General features: G+C 41.1%; 6 protein-coding genes and 1 long non-coding RNA gene across 20 annotated transcripts in view; 5 read left to right on the forward strand and 2 right to left on the reverse strand.

The window, feature by feature from the left end:
• Positions 1 to 19956, forward strand: part of LOC6542537 (potassium channel subfamily T member 2) — a 99814-nt gene that overhangs the window by 42267 nt on the left and 37591 nt on the right. The window lies entirely within an intron of this gene.
• LOC26526750 lies at positions 10119 to 10702 on the reverse strand. Its single transcript, XM_015160073.2, has 2 exons — positions 10629 to 10702; positions 10119 to 10575 (listed from the first exon to the last, which is right to left on the reverse strand). The coding sequence occupies exons 1-2, from the start codon at positions 10699 to 10701 to the stop codon at positions 10190 to 10192; spliced, it is 459 nt and encodes a 152-aa protein (XP_015015559.1). The 5' UTR covers position 10702; the 3' UTR covers positions 10119 to 10189.
• On the forward strand, positions 14231 to 14911 carry LOC6541845. The gene is made up of 2 exons (XM_026978322.1): positions 14231 to 14662; positions 14722 to 14911. Exon 1 carries the CDS (start codon positions 14384 to 14386, stop codon positions 14597 to 14599), a length of 216 nt encoding a protein of 71 aa, XP_026834123.1. The 5' UTR covers positions 14231 to 14383; the 3' UTR covers positions 14600 to 14662; positions 14722 to 14911.
• Positions 15201 to 16294, forward strand: LOC6543428. Its single transcript, XM_001969026.3, has 2 exons — positions 15201 to 15523; positions 15587 to 16294. Exon 2 carries the CDS (start codon positions 15792 to 15794, stop codon positions 15981 to 15983), a length of 192 nt encoding a protein of 63 aa, XP_001969062.1. The 5' UTR covers positions 15201 to 15523; positions 15587 to 15791; the 3' UTR covers positions 15984 to 16294.
• On the forward strand, positions 15201 to 16294 carry LOC26526628. Its single transcript, XM_015160054.2, has 2 exons — positions 15201 to 15523; positions 15587 to 16294. Exon 1 carries the CDS (start codon positions 15357 to 15359, stop codon positions 15477 to 15479), a length of 123 nt encoding a protein of 40 aa, XP_015015540.1. The 5' UTR covers positions 15201 to 15356; the 3' UTR covers positions 15480 to 15523; positions 15587 to 16294.
• LOC6542872 (beta-mannosyltransferase 4) lies at positions 16679 to 17697 on the reverse strand. Its single transcript, XM_001969027.3, has one exon. The coding sequence runs from the start codon at positions 17542 to 17544 to the stop codon at positions 17152 to 17154; it is 393 nt and encodes a 130-aa protein (XP_001969063.3). The 5' UTR covers positions 17545 to 17697; the 3' UTR covers positions 16679 to 17151.
• LOC26526252 lies at positions 19047 to 19547 on the forward strand. Its single transcript, XR_003407759.1, has 3 exons — positions 19047 to 19061; positions 19126 to 19297; positions 19354 to 19547. It is a non-coding gene; the product is annotated as an uncharacterized LOC26526252 (long non-coding RNA).

Consider the following 19956-nt stretch of genomic DNA (forward strand, 5'->3'; position numbering starts at 1 on the left):
CAAACAATATTTTAGGCTTCGCTGAGTGCGATGAGTTTGCCATTTTATTGTATTAACAGCAACAGGCTGTTCAAACACTAGGACGGGAAGTGTACACTCGAAGAAACCGCGCGGGCGAACTAAGAAAGGGTAGTGCGAAAACGGATGGTCTTAGAGGCCAAGTCCATAATCATAATTCTCGCAGTGCAAGACGTGTTTTATTAGCAGAAACAGCAGGACAGCACCAGCGACCAAATGAATTACCTTTCTCCAGTCGCCCCAACAAAGGCAAATGTATTTTGCTTGTATGGAGGGACAGAAACAACTTTCATTATTGGCGTAAATACCAAAACCAGGGGTGGCCCACCAGGGGGATTTATGGGTTGGGGAAAGGGGGGCTAGTGTTTGCTTAGCGACTAAGGCGGAATTCATTCATTCATTTCTGGCCGACGCAAATTGATTGTTTACTTAATTTCATCATCGATTTTGTCGCTCGGAAAGTTTTTAATCAACACAAGCCGGAGAGCCGTAGAGCTGGCTCGGTAATTCATTGTTCATCATCATCATGCAAATTGGCAAAAATTAATAACAATTATAATTTACAAGCAAAAGGCATTTTGCGGCCAGCTCATGCGGTCACAGCTGCTCCTGTGACGTGCAAAGTGTAAATTTGCCCAAAACCCCTCCTGGTTAATTATTAATTTTAGCTCGGAACTGTAGGTTTTCGCTCCGGACTGCAGCCAGCCGGTAAATCATACGCTGCCTTGGCAATAGAGTTAGCAGAAGTTGTGAATTGAAATTGGAAAGGTTTGCTAATTGGCCTCAGGTGGGGTGAGGGCCCAGCTAGTTAGCCGGTTATTATTTTGAAGGCTTTCGAAATTCGGGGAATATTCAATAGGAAGCGTGGCCGAAAATCCTGATTAATCCTGATTTCAATCCAGCTTAGCTGATTCACTTACAGCTCTGAGTGCGCCATATTTAATGAAAATTAATGATACCAAGAAATCAGAGTTTGCAGCAGCTTAGTTTGGCTTTTATACCAAAACGAAAATTTTGCTCCATTTCGAATATGGTGAATTGGCTTTTAGGCTTTTCCACACACTCTGATTTTATCTCCAAAACTCTCAGATTTTATTTTATTTACCACTCGATTGCTTACGTTTAGTTATACGATGCCGTATAACGATAAGTTAACACCTTAGCTTTTGCATTGACTGACATGTTTTCGAGCCGCAAATCCTTTCTATGCCGAAAGGCTACGGAACTTTTAGACAATTTCCTCGATTACTGCTCCCAAATTGATTGTGGCTCTCACCTGGTAATGCTAACTGACAGGTAGATAATTGCGACAGGAAAGCAAGATAAATAAGTAAAAAAGAAAGAGCATGTGAAAGCTTTTAAGTGACAATTATGTGGCCGCTTCTGGCCTGATGCGAATTGACGTGCACAAAACTTTTGCATTAAATATTGCGGACGAAGCGAAAATTAATATTAATTGTAAGTGTTACAGCTCGCACGGTCAGACAAAACAAAGGCTGGCTAAAATAAATTGAATTTATTACATGCACTGCGATTTTCGGGCTCTAACCTAGAGGGAAATGTATTTTGCCGCTGATTGAATTTATCACTTTCTTGAAATTCACATAGGAACGGATCGGGCATACTTTATTAATAAACAGGCGCCGTGTTCTCTGGCTGATTTTTTATGCATTTCGGGAAATTTAAATTGCGTAATAATAATGAGTCCCACTTCTCCGGCGGGATTAGGGCAGTCTGCCAGTTCACAGGACGAAATTCAAATTGCAATTTGCCTTCGCTGTTCGCTGTATAGGAGTATACCTTTTCGGTATTTCTCTATTCTCTGTTTCTGCGTATTTTCCAGTTGGTCATAAATTCGTGTTCAATATTTAATGAGCTGGATGTTTCTGCGCTCACAGGAAGTGGTGGCAGAGTGGCACAGAGCGCGGTCTTTAATGCATGCCTTTAAATTGTTTATGGCCCATATGAGTAATGTGCACAACGCATTTGCCAGGTGATGTGTGGCGAAATGCACTTGCCAGCGGCCAAATCAGCCATAAAACCAGCTCATACCTGTCACGGCCACATTTTTCGCCCGGCTTTTGTCCGAATTTTGGCCTTCCTCGCTCCCTGTCACATTAGCCAACTCATTTGCACTGCATGTCGAGAGCAGCAAGTCACTCAGGCGGTGTGCAAACGGCATTGCTCGTAGACAGGCAGGGCTTTAGCTTGATTTTTGCCGCTTAAGTGTGCTGCAGTTAAAGGTGCTGCTGCCGCCCATTTTGAGGCGTTTAATTTCAGTGAGTACTCTCTGGAATACCCCAAGTTGGGCGCCAGTAAGTACACCAGTAGCATGCCCCGCAATGGGCGCCAAGCAAGAACTTACTGGTATGCCCCACGTTGGGCGCCACCAAGGACAGTCTTCATTGGCCTGTGCAGTGGAAATCAATGAAAATACTGCATAACTTCATTTGTGCCCCTGCCCTTTGGAGTGGCATTCAAGTGGCACGTACCGACAACACAGCGGAATCGAACCGAACAGAGCGTACACAAAGCGATTTCTCAATTTAAAGTCATTTTGCGTTTTCCCAGCGAACGTTGGTCGAATACGAGCAACGGGGTAAGTGCTCCCTATCCTGCCATGCCATACAGCTAGACTGCATCCTCGTTCAGGCAAAGGACCCTTGCTCTATCCCTTGGTGACACATTTTTTACCGTTGCCAGGCAACGCGCTGCATTTTTTACAGGAGTAAGTCGCACTCTGCTCCACACCATCTTGTTTGCTAATCGGCCAACTGCAGCAGGGTTTCCTGCCCTGTGTTAGTTGGTTTCGTTAGATATTCCCGTGGAGTCTCGAATTCCAGCAGCTCCGCAGTGTCGGGCGAAATGGGTTTCGATTGGATTCGACAAACGTATGCAAAGTGAGCAAGATGTAGCAGCAAAGCTGTCAAAGTATATGGGATAGACACTCAGCTGTAATCGTATACCGCCCTGTGATGCTGTACCACTAGCGCTTATCAATGGGGAAATCAAACATCAAACATCGAAAAAAAAATACTTTCACAATGTAACAAAAACGGGAAAAAAGTGTGACTTGCTGAACTGGATATCTTTCCAGTGTATTTATTTAGAAGCGTGTGGTTGACAAGGAATTTATTTGAACAGCACCAGATTTGGTAATCTAATAGCAGGACAATAAAAAATAAGTTTGATGTTAAAGAGTTTTGCACATTCGAGCGCTTCGTCACTATTTGGACTGCCGCCAACAGTGATAATACTGAGCTACTTTGAATTACCACTTCCAAACGCATTTTCCTGTATCTAAAATGGGTTCATCCATGAACATTCAATGAACAACACAGGAAGCCTATTATCATATCGTTCAGTATTTAACGAAGTCACATTGGCCCTGTAGTGCGGAAAGGGAAAACTTGTTGCTTGGGGGACCATTTTAAGTGAAAACTTTCAGACAAGCTGCCAACATTCAAATCGAATCGATATTCCTGCACTCTTCTCCGGCACATATTAATTAAACTTTGTTAATGCATTGCCATGGCGAGCGAGTAAAAGTTACAACAAAAATTGAAAACTTTTCTCGCAATTGAGAGTTGCTTAAACATTCATAAGCTTTCCATTTACCCTACCCCACAGGGAGCATGGCCCGGGCCCCACTGCGGTGGCAACTCGTATAAAAGTAACTCAACTAACGCAACTGGAGCTAAATGGCCCTGATGCAAAACGGTCAGTTGGCACTTGGCCAGTGCCAAGCCAATTATGAGCCAAGTCAAAGGGCGACAAAGGGGTGGAGAGGGCCTGGCAATCAATAAAGCCTTATTTTGGGTGCCCTTCAGTGTCAGTTAATTTGCCCAATTGAGTGTCGAAAATTTTGCAACCGAAAGCGTTAAGTGCCAGTCAGCGAACACAATGCAGGGGCATTTTGGTTTTGGCCAACTCAACACCGCGCCGGTCGCATTGTTGCAATGGATGCGGTGCGCTCTGATGCTTTAATTACTCGAGGAGCTTCCAGCTCTGGCTGTGGTTCTGGCTCCTTTGTGTATTTGGCCACCAGGACACAGGGCGCAGGACCCCGGCAACGTGCCAGCAATTAAAGTAAGTGGCGCCATTCGCCTTTCACGCTGCCTTGGTCATTTCTTTTGGCCGAGAAGTGGTGCGTTCTGCTCAGGAGGCATTAATTTCCGCTGACAAACACCCTTAGCATAGTTTTCACGTTGGTGAGGTTTTCATAATTGCCATTGCCTCCGTGCCCAAAGGCCAAGTTATTATTATTTACTTTTCAGCTTCTTTAGCATAATTTTGTGTGATCAAAGTGCTAGCTTAACTATTTTGTGCGACCTGTTCTTATGCCCTCCACTGTTTTAATGTCTCCTTTTCCAAATAATTTTGTATGCAATAAAACTCACTATTTGCATATGTTGTTGTCAGCTACTATAAATTTGAATATGGTATTAGCAGAGACATATCTTTAAAAAGAGCATGGCTAAGTTCGTTGGCTGGCTTATCTGGCATATTTTTTGTGTCAAGTGGCGGAAGCCCTTGTGATTAATGAGCTCAACGCTTTTGCAGCTCAGAAAATAGTGTCACAATTTATGGGTCAAAAGCTAAGTAAGCCAGGGATTTGTTTGCGGAAAACTCATTCTAGTCGTTAGGTAAACAAAATATGAACAATAAACTTCTGAAGAACGATTCCTAAAAGAAGGAGATTTAACATAAATTAAATCAACTTTTCAAATACTAAATAACTTGTTTTAAATCCCATTTAATTCTTATGTATACAAATTTTTAATTGTTTTGCTTCTGATGACTTTCATTCCACAACTTATTTAAACTCTCCTAATCCAATTAGAGACACTTCATTGGTGATTTCTCTATGTTTATTTCTTGTCGAGCTTAAAAAGAATATATCCAGGGTAAAATTCAGCTCTGTAATTACTCACAGCAGCACAAACATCCATAGAGACAAATACGTGTAATTCGCTAGAATAATGTTGTGTAATTTCTAAGTTCTGTTGGAAAATTGCCCGCCCATGTGGCTTTGCGGTGTGAAAATGCCAACACGACAAAACAAATTCCGATTTGAGGGGCAACAACAACAACAGTGGTAACTACCAGTGAAAACAATGAAAATGGGAAAATAAATTGAAATGAAATGATTTCTCTGTGGCTTCTGCTTCTGCTTCTGCTTCGACATTGGTCCTTGGTCCCTAGCCGACTTGAACTGGTCCTCAGGTCCTTTGGCCCTCTGCGTCTCCGTTTGGCATGCTGATCTTTAAAAATTGCTTTGAACTTTTGGCATAAAAAATCGTAGTCACATTAGCCAGGAGCAGAAGCCCCGAGATAAAATTGTTCGCTCAGAGCTGATGGGCAAAGTTCCTTGGGGCTTCGAAGGGGTTTTTCCTGGTCGGGGGATAGTGGTCCAAGTAGAAAACTTTGGCTTACATGCCGTATATAGCAAATGTGTAAACTGTCGAGGCAGCAGCTGTTGTTGTGTGTGTGTGTTGGTGTGTGTTGGCCATAAATTCAATTTCCAAAATGGGGACAAAGCAGAGTCTCGTGTTGCTTGTGTGTGCGAGGTGACTTGATGTCGCGTTTATGTCACTTGCAACTGCAACAAAACTAATAATCGAAGAAATTTCGTTACCTTAAACATCGCAAGCGCGCACACCTGGCGTATGAGCAATTTTCAGTGTAGCACATATTGATTTTCGGTTTGGGTTATGCTTCTATATTTAGGCAATGGGCAGCTGAACAACCGGTCGCTTGCAGCATATTAAGCGCTTGACTCTGGTCAAAATGAATTAATTAAACGTGTTATATACGCTTACCCCATAATTGAGCATTAAACTTTGCTGATAGAATGGTTAAATTAAATCGGCACAGAGTTTGCAGGATTAAATTATTGTGGCTGCTGCCAAAGCTGGGACAAGTGCCCAATGGAGAATGGAAAATAGTAAATGGTGAATGGTAAATGGTAGATGGCAAAAGGCAAATGGCGAGCGGTCCCGGGCTAAGTGGCACAAAAGATGGCAAAATTGCTGCCTTGCACGCATTTGAACTTAGCAAATGGCCGACTCTCCTCGCGACGGGTGTCCTTTCTTGGCTGCTATTCTGCTGTTCTGCTCTGTGGACTCCTTTCCCTTTATTATTTGCAAGATATCATGGCCATAATTTCGTTTGGCTCCAAAATGTTCGGTCGTTCCCAGCACACTTGAGTCGATGCGGACCAGCAATAGTTTTTCCTGCCCCCAGCATCCATGTTTATATCTCTTTTTCAGCACGAATGGATAACACAATAAATATCAACTGGAGTCCAAGGAGAGAAGCTTTAAATATTTACATTTTCGACCAGCAACTGACCAAATAAACTTAAAACTAACTGGATAACTAACTGATAAACAAATACCTAATCCAACTGAGCGGACCAAAACGCGCATATTCCCTAAGCTATAAGAAAATCAATGTGAGACTTGTGCTTGTAAACAAACCAGAGACCAAACAGTATCGATTATACGGTTCTACATAGGGATATTTATATTTAGCCTAACTTTTAAGTGTACATATGACCAGAATGGAATACAAACTTGGTAAAAGCTTTAAACTAGTCAAATAAGTGCGGAAAGAGGCAAAAACCAACTCGAATTTGCTGTCAATTCTCGTGTGTAATGTGTAACTGAACGTGTAAACTGTAGACTGTGCTATAAACATATTCAACCTATTTGTAATAATCAACCATATACAAACACACTAGTGTCGAGAAAAAACATTTAGATCGGGCAAGTTACTGGGACCGCTTTCAGGTAACTGTTAACCAGAAGTTACCAAACCGCAACACATCAACAAACCTTTCCTTCCTGGGAGCTTTCCTTGCTGTGCTTTATGTAGATCTGTCTATCGGTGTTCCTAATGCATTTATGTGATCTGTCTGTGTCCTTGCCTGTGTGTCCAGAGTTCCTAGCACGATATAGCCATCCTGCGAGAGTGCTTATCCATCTGCAAGATGAGCAGCAGCAACTTAGACCAAATGCCCAGTGGCAGCAGCAACGACAACAGTGATAACAATAATAACCACAACTGCAGCCGTTTAACTAGTATTCGTAACTACAAGTTACCTAATTGGTTTCCACATGTAAGTTTTGTTTATCCTTTGATTTTCCCGCTCCCCAGCATCCATTCGGTTTTCGATTCTCACTTTTATTTGCTTCGCAATTTTCACACCGCACCTTCCGTTGCTTTTCATTCATGCCAAATCAAATTAAAATGCTCTTGGGCAACACATGCACAATGACATGAAAGCAATACACGGTAACAAAGTAAGAAACAGAGTCCTTTGTTGGTGCAGAATGTCGGCAAAATACCCTGGAATGGGTCACTACCTTCCGGTGGAACTATAATGGCAAAAACATAGAATGCCCGAAACGGAGACTTTGTAAATTAAATAATGGGAGGCACGTCTGACACAACATTCATACTTTAATTAAGGGAAATATTTGCACAACAACATTTTACATTCGTATGTGTGCTTGCCAAGTTAATTAACTTATTTACGCAACGTAAACCTTCCTTTGAAATTGAAAAGGCACATGATCATGCTAAATTAAGTTGCGTACTAATATTTGCTTAAAATGCGGGACTAGGTGTAAGTCATCCGGAAAACCAATTAAATTTCAGCTTAGCAAGGGGTATTTCTAATTCGAACAGCTTTTTCCACCCCTACTTCTTTGCTCAGACATTGTGCAACTTGGCCAATTCACCTCATCATCATCATCATCATCAAACCAATAGTCATGGTGCACGGTTTCTCGTGGCTTTGGATTTGGATGCATTGTCGTTGATTTTTCCATTATATATTTGTTGAAGACATATGTGTATGTAAATGTTTGTATTGCTTTAAGTTGTGCATGTGCCTTGGTTTTTGCTTTGTGCCCATAGTCCAGACAAACTCTTGTGCGTGGCATAATAAACTCTTGGGAGTACAGAATAAGCCTTGAATGGAGTCTACGCCTTGAGTTTGTTGTAGTCGGCTTGGAGCCAGCGAATTGTGTACAACGTCGACTTGGCCAGAAGAGTAAGAGTCAGCTTTCGGTCAAAGGTAAACACGTTGAGTAAGACGACCCGCTTGGGATGGAGGGCCAACTTCAAGGTGAAGATTGAGAGCTGCAATCGGAGTTCAAAGGGGAAGTTTAGAGAGCTCTAATCAAGAATGAGCTGAGTTGGAAGCAGCTTTATCAATAGAAGATTTTAATTTCAGATCCCCTAAATGTAGAGTAGCCCAAGCGCTCCCATATTTAAATAAAACTGCGAGGGTCTCTTCGGTCTCCTCATGTAGATCGGATGAAACAGATGAATACACAGCAGGGTTATCGAAACAAAAGTAATTTTCATGTAGTATCGGTACTTCAGAAGCGGCCCGCTGGGTCTCCCACAGAAATACTTCTGCTCCATTTGGACAAGTTCACGGTCCAATTTCCGTATGCCCTGCGCCTTCTCCCAGCAGGACTTCCCACAGCAGGCCGTGGTTCCTCCAATCGTAAGGACTTTCACACTCACTCTTATCTTACTAGCGTTGCCAAAGGACATCTGTGCACATAGAGGGCAAGATGTATAACGCAGTACATCTTGAGTTCCAGGAGCGCCTGAACCCATTTGTCTTTGGATCGAAACAGTAAGTGTTTAGTCCATTGAGAGCCGTGAACTTTGTTAGCAAACTGCATAACTGCAAGTTGGTTACACCCATATTGGCAACTGCAACTTGCATTTGTTTTACGTCCTGTTTTATAGGCCTTTGGGCCAGGCCAATTAGGCCAGTATTTATAGTTTGGCCATTCATCACTAGGGGAGCGATAAAAGGGTCATCGGCGTGTTGCCTGTCGGTGTTGAAAAATTGCTGGCACATTATTGGTCATTTGGCAGGACATGGGTAATCAATTACGTGACATCAAAGACATGGTTTATGCAGAAATGTGTTGCTTTTCATATGCACTTGAGCCAAGAGACAAAACGGCAGTCGAATCGGAAATGACCTTTTGCAATGACATACAAAAGATTAAAAGGCAATGGCAGATATGGTTGACGATAAATCAAATACAGAGTGACAGAGCCCGTGAAAGCCCAATAACGCCACTGACAAAGACCTTTTGTGTGGCAAACTATAATAAAAGTATGGATGTAAAAAGGTACTTGGGGCCACTCCTCGGATGCTCCGCCTCCACGAGCTCCACGTTGGGCAATCAATACTGCTTTTTAATGAAGAAATAAAAGCGGAATGTCCACTTGTGCTGTTCGGACAGTGTCGTAAAAGTGGTCTACATTTTTATTACGTATTCCTGCGTTTGGGGCCAAGTCAGTCCGTGCCGAAGACCGTGTAAAGATTGTATCCTGTCTGCCATCAGTCTGTGGGTCCCTCCTTGGCCGTTTCTCATATACAAGTACAAGTGTATCTCCCACTCAGCAGGCTAATGGTATCCAGGACTAAAGGCACGCAACAGCGCCTAAACGCGTACTGAGCTGGAAAATATTCGCTTTTGTGGTTGGGAAAACGTAAGCCATCTAAGCCACCACCGTTCCAAATTTCACCAGCGACAAGTGTTTATTTTGGCATTTTGCCCCTGCAAAAGCCCCTGCCCCGCCCATTTGCTTCTTTTTTAGCCTGGTCAGCGCTTGACAACGCACTCAACCCGATAGGACAGGCTGGCCAACCTCAATCCCTCGCAGAGGGAGAGGCCTTTGTTGGCCTAATGATTATTGCTTTCCCTTCGTTTTTTTTTTTTTTTTTTGGTTCCTGCATTGGTATTGTTCTCCCTTGCAAAAATATCGTATATTGTTCGCATTTTCTCTTCGCTTTTTTACGGCGATATCCCCTGGACGTGAAAATATATTTCGGGGAAGTAAAACAGAAGGCTGTCCGCGAGCTGATAGGGATTTTATGTTATTTAAATGATTTGCTAATTTCGGAGAGCTTAAGGGCTCCGCCGCACTAAAATGCTTCATAAATTATCCTAATTGAGGGTATCTTCTTAAACGAAAGGAAAACAACGAATTACAGGCTTAACGCAAAAGGGCTGTTAGTTATTAGTGGATATTAAATATACATTAAACCAATTTGGATCAGGATTTCAATTTGTTTTACGTTTCTCTTGTAATGATAATAATTTGGTTCACTTTTGAAATATCTTTGTTAACACATCTCTTTAATTTCAAACCGTCTCGTTCTTCGCGTTCGTTTAGGTCTTCTAGTTTCCCTGGTAGATGGCGAAAATTCTCCTGTAGACTGCTCATAATACTCAGTAGTTGTGGTAATTTCTATCTCTGTGGTTGCACAAGTGGTAATGGGTTTTGCAGTTTTTTTCGTTATTAGTTTGGGTTTTGTTGGCGGATTCGTCTTGAGGTATATTATCTTCTTTTTTCCAAAGCAATTGCTATTGCACTCTTTTTTTGAGTATCCATCCATACAATGAAGAGCCTCTACACATTTACCTTTCCTAAGGACCCAGAGTGAGCGCAGAGGTTCGCACATCATTCGAGGCCTTATTAGCACCACAGGCATGGTGCAGTAGTTTACACCTAAAATTTGGGGCTAATGTATAACCGAAAGGCACCAAAAACATGGAAATTACCAGGCTCCTTTTTGAGGGACTGCACAATAGCTAAAAGAGCTTGAAACAAAAGCACACTTGCAGTATTTCCCATAGCTACGTTAACTAACTCAAGAGCAGTCTGTATGCTTTTGTTATGCCTGTAAAATTGCAATTCGTCTAGCTGGTTATAAATTACATATTATCAGCATCCATATAAAATACAATTTAGCCTGCAAAACACATAGTTCGTTTTTCCTTGAAGCATTTGAAACTTAAAGTTATGGCTGGATTTCATTTTAATTACAGTGTCTTGTGTGTAGCTAAATGGGCAGTATAAAACGCCATTAGTACTAATAAGGGCATCACCATAGAAAACGTTCTAATGATGGATGAACAGTCGTTTATGAGGGGAACTTACTTGCGTTTCTTCTTTGTTTATCCCCGTGCCTTACATAACGATTGCCTTGGATTATCGTCATTTTGGAGTGTAATAAATTATTTGGATTACATGTGCAGCTAGCTGGGCTTTAAATATTTGCTGCTTTACATCTGTTTTTAAAGAAAAGCCCATAGGTTATATACATACATGCACCTAGAAAAACTATCTGTGTATTCAGAAGTATCTATGCGTGTAATGGCTATCTTATAGTTGGTATACACAACTATACCTTGGGAGACTCGATATCTTGTATCTACAGATGAGGAGGATGAGACCTCCTTAGCAGTAAGATTTGATTAGTAGTTCACTCCTGAAACTTGCAACGTTGTATAACTTTATGAGGTAGTGCACAACGATTAAAATAGCAGGAAGCAGAAACTCACCATTACTAACTAGCCATGACTAACTCGAGAACGTTAGATATACTTTTATTATGCATCTGAAACTACAACTTCTAAAGCCTTTTACATACATTTCAAATTCAGCGGAGCAATGGCAACTTTCGCTTTTTGCTTGTTCATCCCTTTCCCTGAAATTTAAATGATTTAGCATCATCATTTTGAGGTTTTATAAGTGTTTAGGTGACACTAACTCAGGTGAAAACTCAGAATTTCCAAATAATTTAATTAATTTCTTAAAAGCTCAATGGCTCTTTTGTAATGTAACTAATCAAGAAAGGCTTTATATGAATCATGTTTGAATTTTGCGTTCCTAATATGGCGTTAGAACGTATTTTTTAATATTTGGCAATGCAATTAACCAAATGGAGCGGTCCTCGAGGACCAGCTAATGCTGATGCGGAATGCTCGTCTTTATCCAGCTCATCGCCACCTCCAGCAGTCTCTCATTTTCCGCTGGCTTTTATAATTAAGTTTCGGGTACGCAATCACTTAGAGTGTTTGGAGTATTGGGGCAGACGGCGCGACAATGTATTCAGACCAAAACAAATTTATGCAAATTTCGATTAATTTATTTTTGACACAAGCAAGAGCTACCACTCCTCCAGGCTCGTTAGGGAGGGATTCGCCTGCTAATTGAACGGAAATCTCGGGCTGATGAGAAGAGAATTGGTTCATTGCCGGCAAATATGTATTCGCGAAACCAGCTGATTGCAGCCGATCAATCAATCAATTTGCCAGCAAAACTTTCCCTTGGATTCGTGCATAAGGAATATCAAAGTAATGAGAGCTGCTGCCCTAAGTTCCTTGGAAATCGGGACTTACCCACAGAGCTTCCGCCATTTCCGGTCTCTCCCAAGGACATTGGGTGGCATTTTAGAAGGGACGTGGACATTCCGCCCAGAATGCGGTTCATATTTCAATTTCCGGAATGGAAGGAGCATTTCAGCTTTCAGGCCATTGGTCCTCCGTTTGCAGACAGTTGCCACTTTGTTGCTGCCTTCTGTCAGTTGAGAAGTTTTCCACATTTTTTGTTAAAAATTCCATTTCACTTTAAATTTGATTGATACTGCGGAAGTTGGTTTGCGTCCTCGAGCGTATGGCTCTCTACTTGATTTAGTTTTGCCATTAGTTTGCTTTTGTAATCTCGGGTTTGCTGGGATTAAATGTGCTACTCTTTCTTGTTTGAGTGCTGATTGAATCATTATTATTAATTTCTTTCCTTTGGTTATCCTAAGCCAAATAAATAAGCCACTCTTTTCTGCTTTTAAAAACACCAAGAGCTTGCTTTCTATTGCTGTAATTGTATTTATGATTTTTATTCTAGCTATTATTTATAATGTCTTGTTAATAATTCATAGTTTCTGTAAATACCTTGTTACATGAAGTGCAGAAAGCTCCCTAAAATAAACACAAATACAGAACACTTTTGTTAAAAGAATTCATATATTTTATCTGTAAATTCGTTGTGCTTTTACCATACGCTTCATAATAACTCATGCTTTTGATGCCAATGAACACTGAAATCGACCTGCAAAACAATGCGAAATGCCTAACAAAATTTAATGAAACTATTTGTGAAAAATATGAAAACAATTAAAACTGCCTCAACAAAAATAATCGAAACATTGTGCACCATGACGCCGCGAAATACAACGGAATATCAAACTAACCATTGGAACTGCAATCGAAATTATTTCTGCAATCAACTCGTCATAACATTCGCCATCCACCCACAAAACAAAACAAAACCAAAACCAAAAAAATCAACCAAATTGACCAAATCAACCAAATCAAACAAACCAACCCACCAACCGCAGAATGTCAATGTTCTTCTTTCGATTGCATAACCTGCAGCGCGCCGAGGAAAACAAGCGCAAGAAGCGCGTGGAGCAGCAGCGCCAACAGCAGCGCCAGCGGAGGGGGGCCAAGGTGTTCAAGTGTGTCAGCGACTCCACCGGCCACTTGACCTTGGCCCCCTCGCGCCTCTTCGAGCGCACGCCCATGAGCCCCTCGGACAGTCTGGACGAGATCGCCCTCCAGATCCCCAGGTGAGTGGAGTCGAAGCGTGGCCGCGATGGTTGGATCCTTCGAGCTGTGTTATGTTCAACTTGGGTTTCCCTACACAAGGGAATTTATAAGCAATTTGGTTTACCGAACTTAAAGCGCGTGTGGTGAAAATTTAATATAAAATGCAAATGCAAATACAACGCCTGAACAGTTGGTTGTCATTAAAAGTGACTGAATAATATATCTATAAATGTCTAAGTGCCCTCTCTTTTGTCCTGAGTAAAATGTCAACTTAGCGACTTGATATGAATACCATTCAATGCCTTTTAAAAACGGATCTTTTTAAATCCTGTTTGTAAACGAAAGAAGTTGATTAAGGAACCAATTATTGCAAGTTTATCACTACATTTTGTTTTTAAAAGGTAGCTGCATTAGGTTAAAGAACGTAAAGTGTTGGACTTGACTACACAAAGTAGTGGTAAAATACTGTTTTGAAAAGGATTTCAGGCCTTACCTCAGCCATTCGGTTTTATCTGCTGCTGAGTGACAGCGAAAACGCTCCAGAAACTTGGAGACTCTATGGCTTGTGTGGTTTGCTTCGGTTTGGGTGTAAAAAGGCGAAATGGAACTTTCAAGTCACTATGAAAAGTGTGGTCATGTCAAGAGAGCCTTAGAACGAACACGCAACGTATAAAATAGTCAAAATGCATCTTACTCTTGCCATCTAACACTTTTCTATCCACTATCCAAGTTATTTCTGGGTTGTTAAACTGACAAATTTAACCTAGTGCCTACTAGAAACGCTTTTGGCCAACAGGCAGCCTTTTCTACATTATTCATTCTATTTCAACCAATGGGAACATAGTACCATTCTAAATTTTAAAATTTTAGGTCTACCAAATTTGTAAATTTTATACCCCGATTAGCTAGATTTTTTATACCCTAAGATGCGGATGCTTTGCGACAGACTTTCCGCCCTGACGGCTGGTGCCATGGTCGGCGTTTGGTACGCCCAGAACTTCCCCTGCGAGATTCCCGCGGACGTCCAGGATAAGGGCAAGGACAAGGCCAAGAGCAAGGACAAGGGGAAAGAGAAGGAAAAGGGGAAGGATGGTGGCCAGGACAAGAGCAAGGACAAGGGCAAGGAGAAAGGCAAGGAGTAGGGATAAGAATACAGCTAAATCGTGTGGGAAAAGTTAACCATTTAGACAAAAACGAAACGATACGTATGTGCAAGTCCTCCTAAACGAATTTCTCTTTTAGTTAGTCGTAAACAATCTACTAGGCATGAGCAAAACTCCAACGTAGACGAAGCAATTAGCAAGAAAAGACAAAGTTTGAAGTAAATGACCATTGAAACGGTACGAGAGTTGCTCTGAAAATGCTTTTGAAAGAGCTCTGTTTATATGGTTTTATTAAGACTTGCTCTAAAGCAATTAAATAAATATACGAAATGCGCATTGTATCATCTTAAACGACTATTTTTTTTAATTTTCGGGTGTAAGCGGCAAATTGGGTAAATTCGCATTTACTTTTTTGGTTGTGCCCCCAACTGTTTGGCATTTCGCCCAGGCATGAGTTTGTGCTGCATGCGACAAAAGTTGGCAGCGATTTGAATAAAAGTTGCCCAAGGGACTCACGTAATCCCAGCTAATTAAATTGTCCTTTGAAATCGTTCAGTTAATTAAGTGTGCGCAAAACCCAATAATTTATATTGTGTAGAAAGTGCTTCAAAGCAGGCTGTGAGATTTGGGTTAATGGGCTTTGAAACTTCGTGCCGGCATTTTTCAGTTATCCGTTTTGGCCGCAGCAGTAGACTTCCATGAATCTGGAAAAACTCAAAATTGTGTAAATTTAAATAAAATCATTAGTTGTTCAGAGGACATTCCAGTCTTCCTTTGGTAATCATCAATCTACAAGATGCATTTGATGTGCGAGCGATTGTCTGCCGTTTTTGCGGGCGTCTTAGTGGGTTTGTGGTACGGTAAGACCTTCTCCGAGGAGGAGAAGCCCAAGGAGAAGGGCAAGGACAAGAAGAAGTAGACCTACACTCGCAAATCTAGCAGAAATCAATTCGAGCTTCCTAGGTGCGTATCACTGATGTGCGAAAATGACCAATAATCCGTAAGACAGTGTCCTTGATCTAGTAGGCGAGTCGGAAAATATCAAGCCAGCTTAACGGCAGCCCTGACATAGCTCAGTGTTTATTTGGCTTTCCAACCAGTACATCAGACAGACATTTGACGTGCACAAAATTTATACCGTGTTTGGGTTCTATCCAATATCCAACATCCAACAGCTAGCGACTCCAGTTTCGGTCTAAATTGTGGCAAATCCTGTCGAGCTCTCGCAGCCATGCCCTGTTGTAAGCGTACCGAAGTCCGCAGGGTGTGCCGGCCAATGCCGTCGCTCCTTGCCCGGCTCAACTGTACGCCGTGCAACCGCGTCCTGTTCTTCGTGATCGGGGTGGGACTGGGCGTGCTCTTCGTGCGCAACAAGGACGACAAGTCGGGCGCCAAAAAGAACGAAGGCAAGGCCAAGAAGTAGGACTGATCGATCTGCCATGCCCGGCGATGCTGGCAAACATTCAAGCCTGGCTGGCGTTATCTAGTTTAACTTGGATCCATCACCCATAAAGTACCCCCATCGACTTGCAGCGTTAGCCAGGGATGACAAAATGCCATTCGATAAGTTTGTCCGCCGAAGAATGGAATGGAGAGGAAATTTCTCAGTCGATAAATTTATCTAAAGAGCAATTTGTCAGTCGAACAATTAACTGCCACTTTCTATACGGATTTATTCGATTGATCTATTCTCTATTCCTCAGTTAAAAAAGCTATAAAATTGGTCCTGTAAAAGACTTTTATTGTGGTTCTTTGTCTGGGATAATCATAAGAATTTGGGGGAGCACTATTACTTTGAATTTGATAATTGTGGCATATTTTTATGCCTGATTTGCCTATTTAACTGCCATATTCTAGATTTATACCTCTAATAAAAAGCTATAAGACTGGCGCTATCGTTCCTAATCTGGGATCATTACAATCTTTGGAAGTAACAATTTCCGCATAATTTTCTAAATGTGCGGTGTGGCATACTTTTATTTGTTCATTTAGCAACAGGTTGTTATGCATCTTCACCGTTAAAGAAAATAGCTTATTGCAATAAAAATTTGTAATAATATGCTTCGAGTAATAATCATTATCCAAACATTCGAGCTTAAATCGGTAAACGCAAATGAGTTGCTGAATAATCTTAGATAAATTTACTGATTTTGAGCCCTTGTAGGGGGCAATACATTTGGTGTGTATTCATCATACAATTTGTAATAGCATATCAACGTATTAGAAAGCCTTAATCGGTAAGAACACAGATCACCATAATTTTGCAAAATCATTATCTCATAACCCAAAATGTTAAGTTGAATTTTTGGGGTGTTGTATATTTTCAAGCCTTTTATGGTTATCCAAATTTCGCAAAGCCATTTCTTATCTCCAGTTAAATTTCCAATCCGATCTTGTTATTTGATCTGGAAGTATTAGGGTGGACACTAGATAGTAAATAATGAAGCCTTTCATCAACGCGACCAATTGTCAAGTAGGCCATATAATGCACTTAAAATTTTTGAAGCGTAGAAACGATATGGTTTTGATGATAACTTTTGGGGGAAAGCATCCTGCTCGGCGACATCTCCGTTTTTGGGGGCACATCGCTGTTACTTGCCATCCTTGCCCTCCTTGCCCTTCTCTTTACCCTTCTCCTTGGCCTTGCTCTCCTTCTCCTTTTTCTCCCTCTCTTTCTTCTCTTTCTCCGCCTTATCCTTCTCGGCCTTCTCCTTCTCCTTGAGCTTCTCCTTCAGCTTCTTCTCGCGCTCCTTGGCCTCCTTCTCCTTCTCCTTGGGCGACTTTTTGGCCTCCTCGGCCGCCTTCTTGGCCTCCTTCTTCATTTGGTCCCAGTATAATCCAATGCCCGCCCCGATCATGAAGAACACGAATCGGTTGCACGGAACGCAGTTCAGCTTCTGCCACAAGGTGGGCGGCGGACGACAGGGTGGCGGTGGCGGCGGACAGCATCGCGGGGGCGGGGGGCAGGCGGGCTTGTCGCACATCTTCAATGGATTTCGGATTGGATGTCCGCGCAATCACAGGGTCCCTCTGATAACGTATTAATTTTACGCCAAAAAAAAAATCAGAAAAATGTTGTTAGCCGAATGGGAAATTTGGAACAGTGGGGTCTGTGTTGCTCTTGGATGTGAGTTAAGTATTTGACGTTAATTTCGTACACTACTTTATAAAACCTAGCTCTCACAATGTATGCAGCATAAAGTTACATCAGTATACTCGAAAATAACCGACCAGCATATCGCGTGGACCACGATCCTCATAAAGGGGATCATCTTTTGGGCATCCAATGTTTTTCAAATTCCATTCAGCTGATATGAAAAAAACTCATTAGCTGTCATATTTTTTAATGTCTGCAGTCAACATATTTTTTATTAATGAATCTGTATAACAAAACTAGATTCAAAAGCGGTGTGTAAAATGTATTTTTCTAAAATTAAAAACAAACTCTTTAGTCTCTACTTCATTGACAGTATTGTCGTTTTAGAGAACAAAATCCAAATTAATACATTTTTTCATAAATTACTGATACAGGAAATAATGGATAACTCGTGGTTTATCACATTCATTGTGGGCTGTATAGTGGGGTATTTAATAGGCAAGCACAATTAGAAAAAGGTAAGAGCTGCTATGCGTTTGTGGTAGGCTTTTTCAAACAACTCAATTTTGAATCTTGTTTTATTTAGTTCCAAAACCACTACTTTCGTTTAAAAAAATGGATGTAGATTGGGTAATCACATTTCTAGCTGGTTGTTTGGTGGGATACGTGGTGGCCAAGAACACCTGAGTAAAAGGCAAGAAATCTTTGGGTTAAACAAAGTTCGCCTGAAATCTAATGCCATTCTGAAATTCAAAATCCCGACTGGACTGGATTTTGATTGGGAAGATATCATTTGGTATCGAGCGATACTTCGGAAATAATCAAAAAATCAAAATGACCCACGTTATCTCCTTTGCCTTGGGCGTGATTATTGGAATGATGAGCTGCCGGAAGTGCTGAGCCTAAGCCCCTAAAAGGCAAAGCTAAAATTATGCAATATGAACAATAAATAAAATCGAAACTTTCGTGTTACATTTTTTTTACTACACTGGCAGGAAATTAAAAAGAAAGAGAGTCGCGACTATTACATACCCTTACCCAAGATCTTGAGCATGCAGGAAATGGTTTAGCAAACAGTGAATGGATTTATGGTTGATTTTCTCAATAAGCATTATAATAAACATTAAAAATTAATAATGGTCTTATATTTACTAGTCTGCATGAATACTAATTCATACTTATTCTACTTATATCCAACTAGTTGGCTTTTCTGGTAAAGTCAGCTTATAATTTATTCGTTGCGAACTATTTTGGCCGCTCTAAAAACTAAAATTAAACTAATCGGTGGAAATGGAGTGGATTTTAATCTTTATTATAGGCTGCATTGTGGGATATCTTATATCGCAGAATACATAGGTGACGCCTTAGAAAATTCTTCCAGAAAATGGGGCATAAATTATTAAGGTAAATAAAATGAGATCAAGTAATCTTGGGGTTTTCTTTTATAAAGCTGTGCTTTAAATTAAAGTATTCAGTTTTCAATCGACATTCAGAACGAAGTGTACGTTACGTGTGCTCAAATTTAAGCCAAATTTTCCGTTTACATCTCGGGAATTGGAGTTTTATTAAAAAATATGCAGCGGTTTATAACGTTCGTTGTTGGTGGAATCGTCGGTTTCCTCGTCGCTAAGAATACCCGCGTAAGTCCCAGTAAATTCCATTCATTCTGTTCTGATATTCAAATTCCCTTCTTTAGTAAATACAATCATGGCCTATGTAATATGCTTTGGGATGGGCATGGTTTTTGGCATGTTCGTATGCCGCCGTTGTGAACCCTGAATAAGACGACTCCACGTATCAACTAAAACCTTTGATAGACTCTTAGAAATCAAGATGGCCAGAGCATTCGATTAAAATGGGTTTGGAATAAATAAGTCTGCCACAATCATACTGTTTTGTTGTTTCCTAATTCTATTGGACGCTAATTTTCTCTGTTGCAGGTAATTTATCATTTGATATCGTAAGTAAGCATCTGGCAATTTCTATTTTTACTGTATGGTTTTTAGTAATACGAAAAATTGTTTAAATGTGTTCCCAATATAACACATTTGGAGTTTTCACTTCATAGTCGCTGGGGATTAAAGCCAAGTTGAACGCATTTATGACTTTGTGAACACTTTTTCCACCTTTTCTTTTAATGGCTGAAAAAACAAAGGCAGCGGCAATAAATACATACGTCAGGATCTGAGCTGGGTAAAAGTTTGCCAACTTAAAGGAAAGGAGAAAACTTTCCACTTCCTCAATCTATTGGGGCCACGAAGGTGGGAGTTAGAGCAAACTTTAAGGGCAACCAATTTGC

The sequence above is a fragment of the Drosophila erecta genome, unplaced genomic scaffold (genome assembly GCF_003286155.1).
Source record: "Drosophila erecta strain 14021-0224.00,06,07 unplaced genomic scaffold, DereRS2 tig00000055-arrow-pilon, whole genome shotgun sequence".
NCBI classification, from domain to species: domain Eukaryota; kingdom Metazoa; phylum Arthropoda; class Insecta; order Diptera; family Drosophilidae; genus Drosophila; species Drosophila erecta.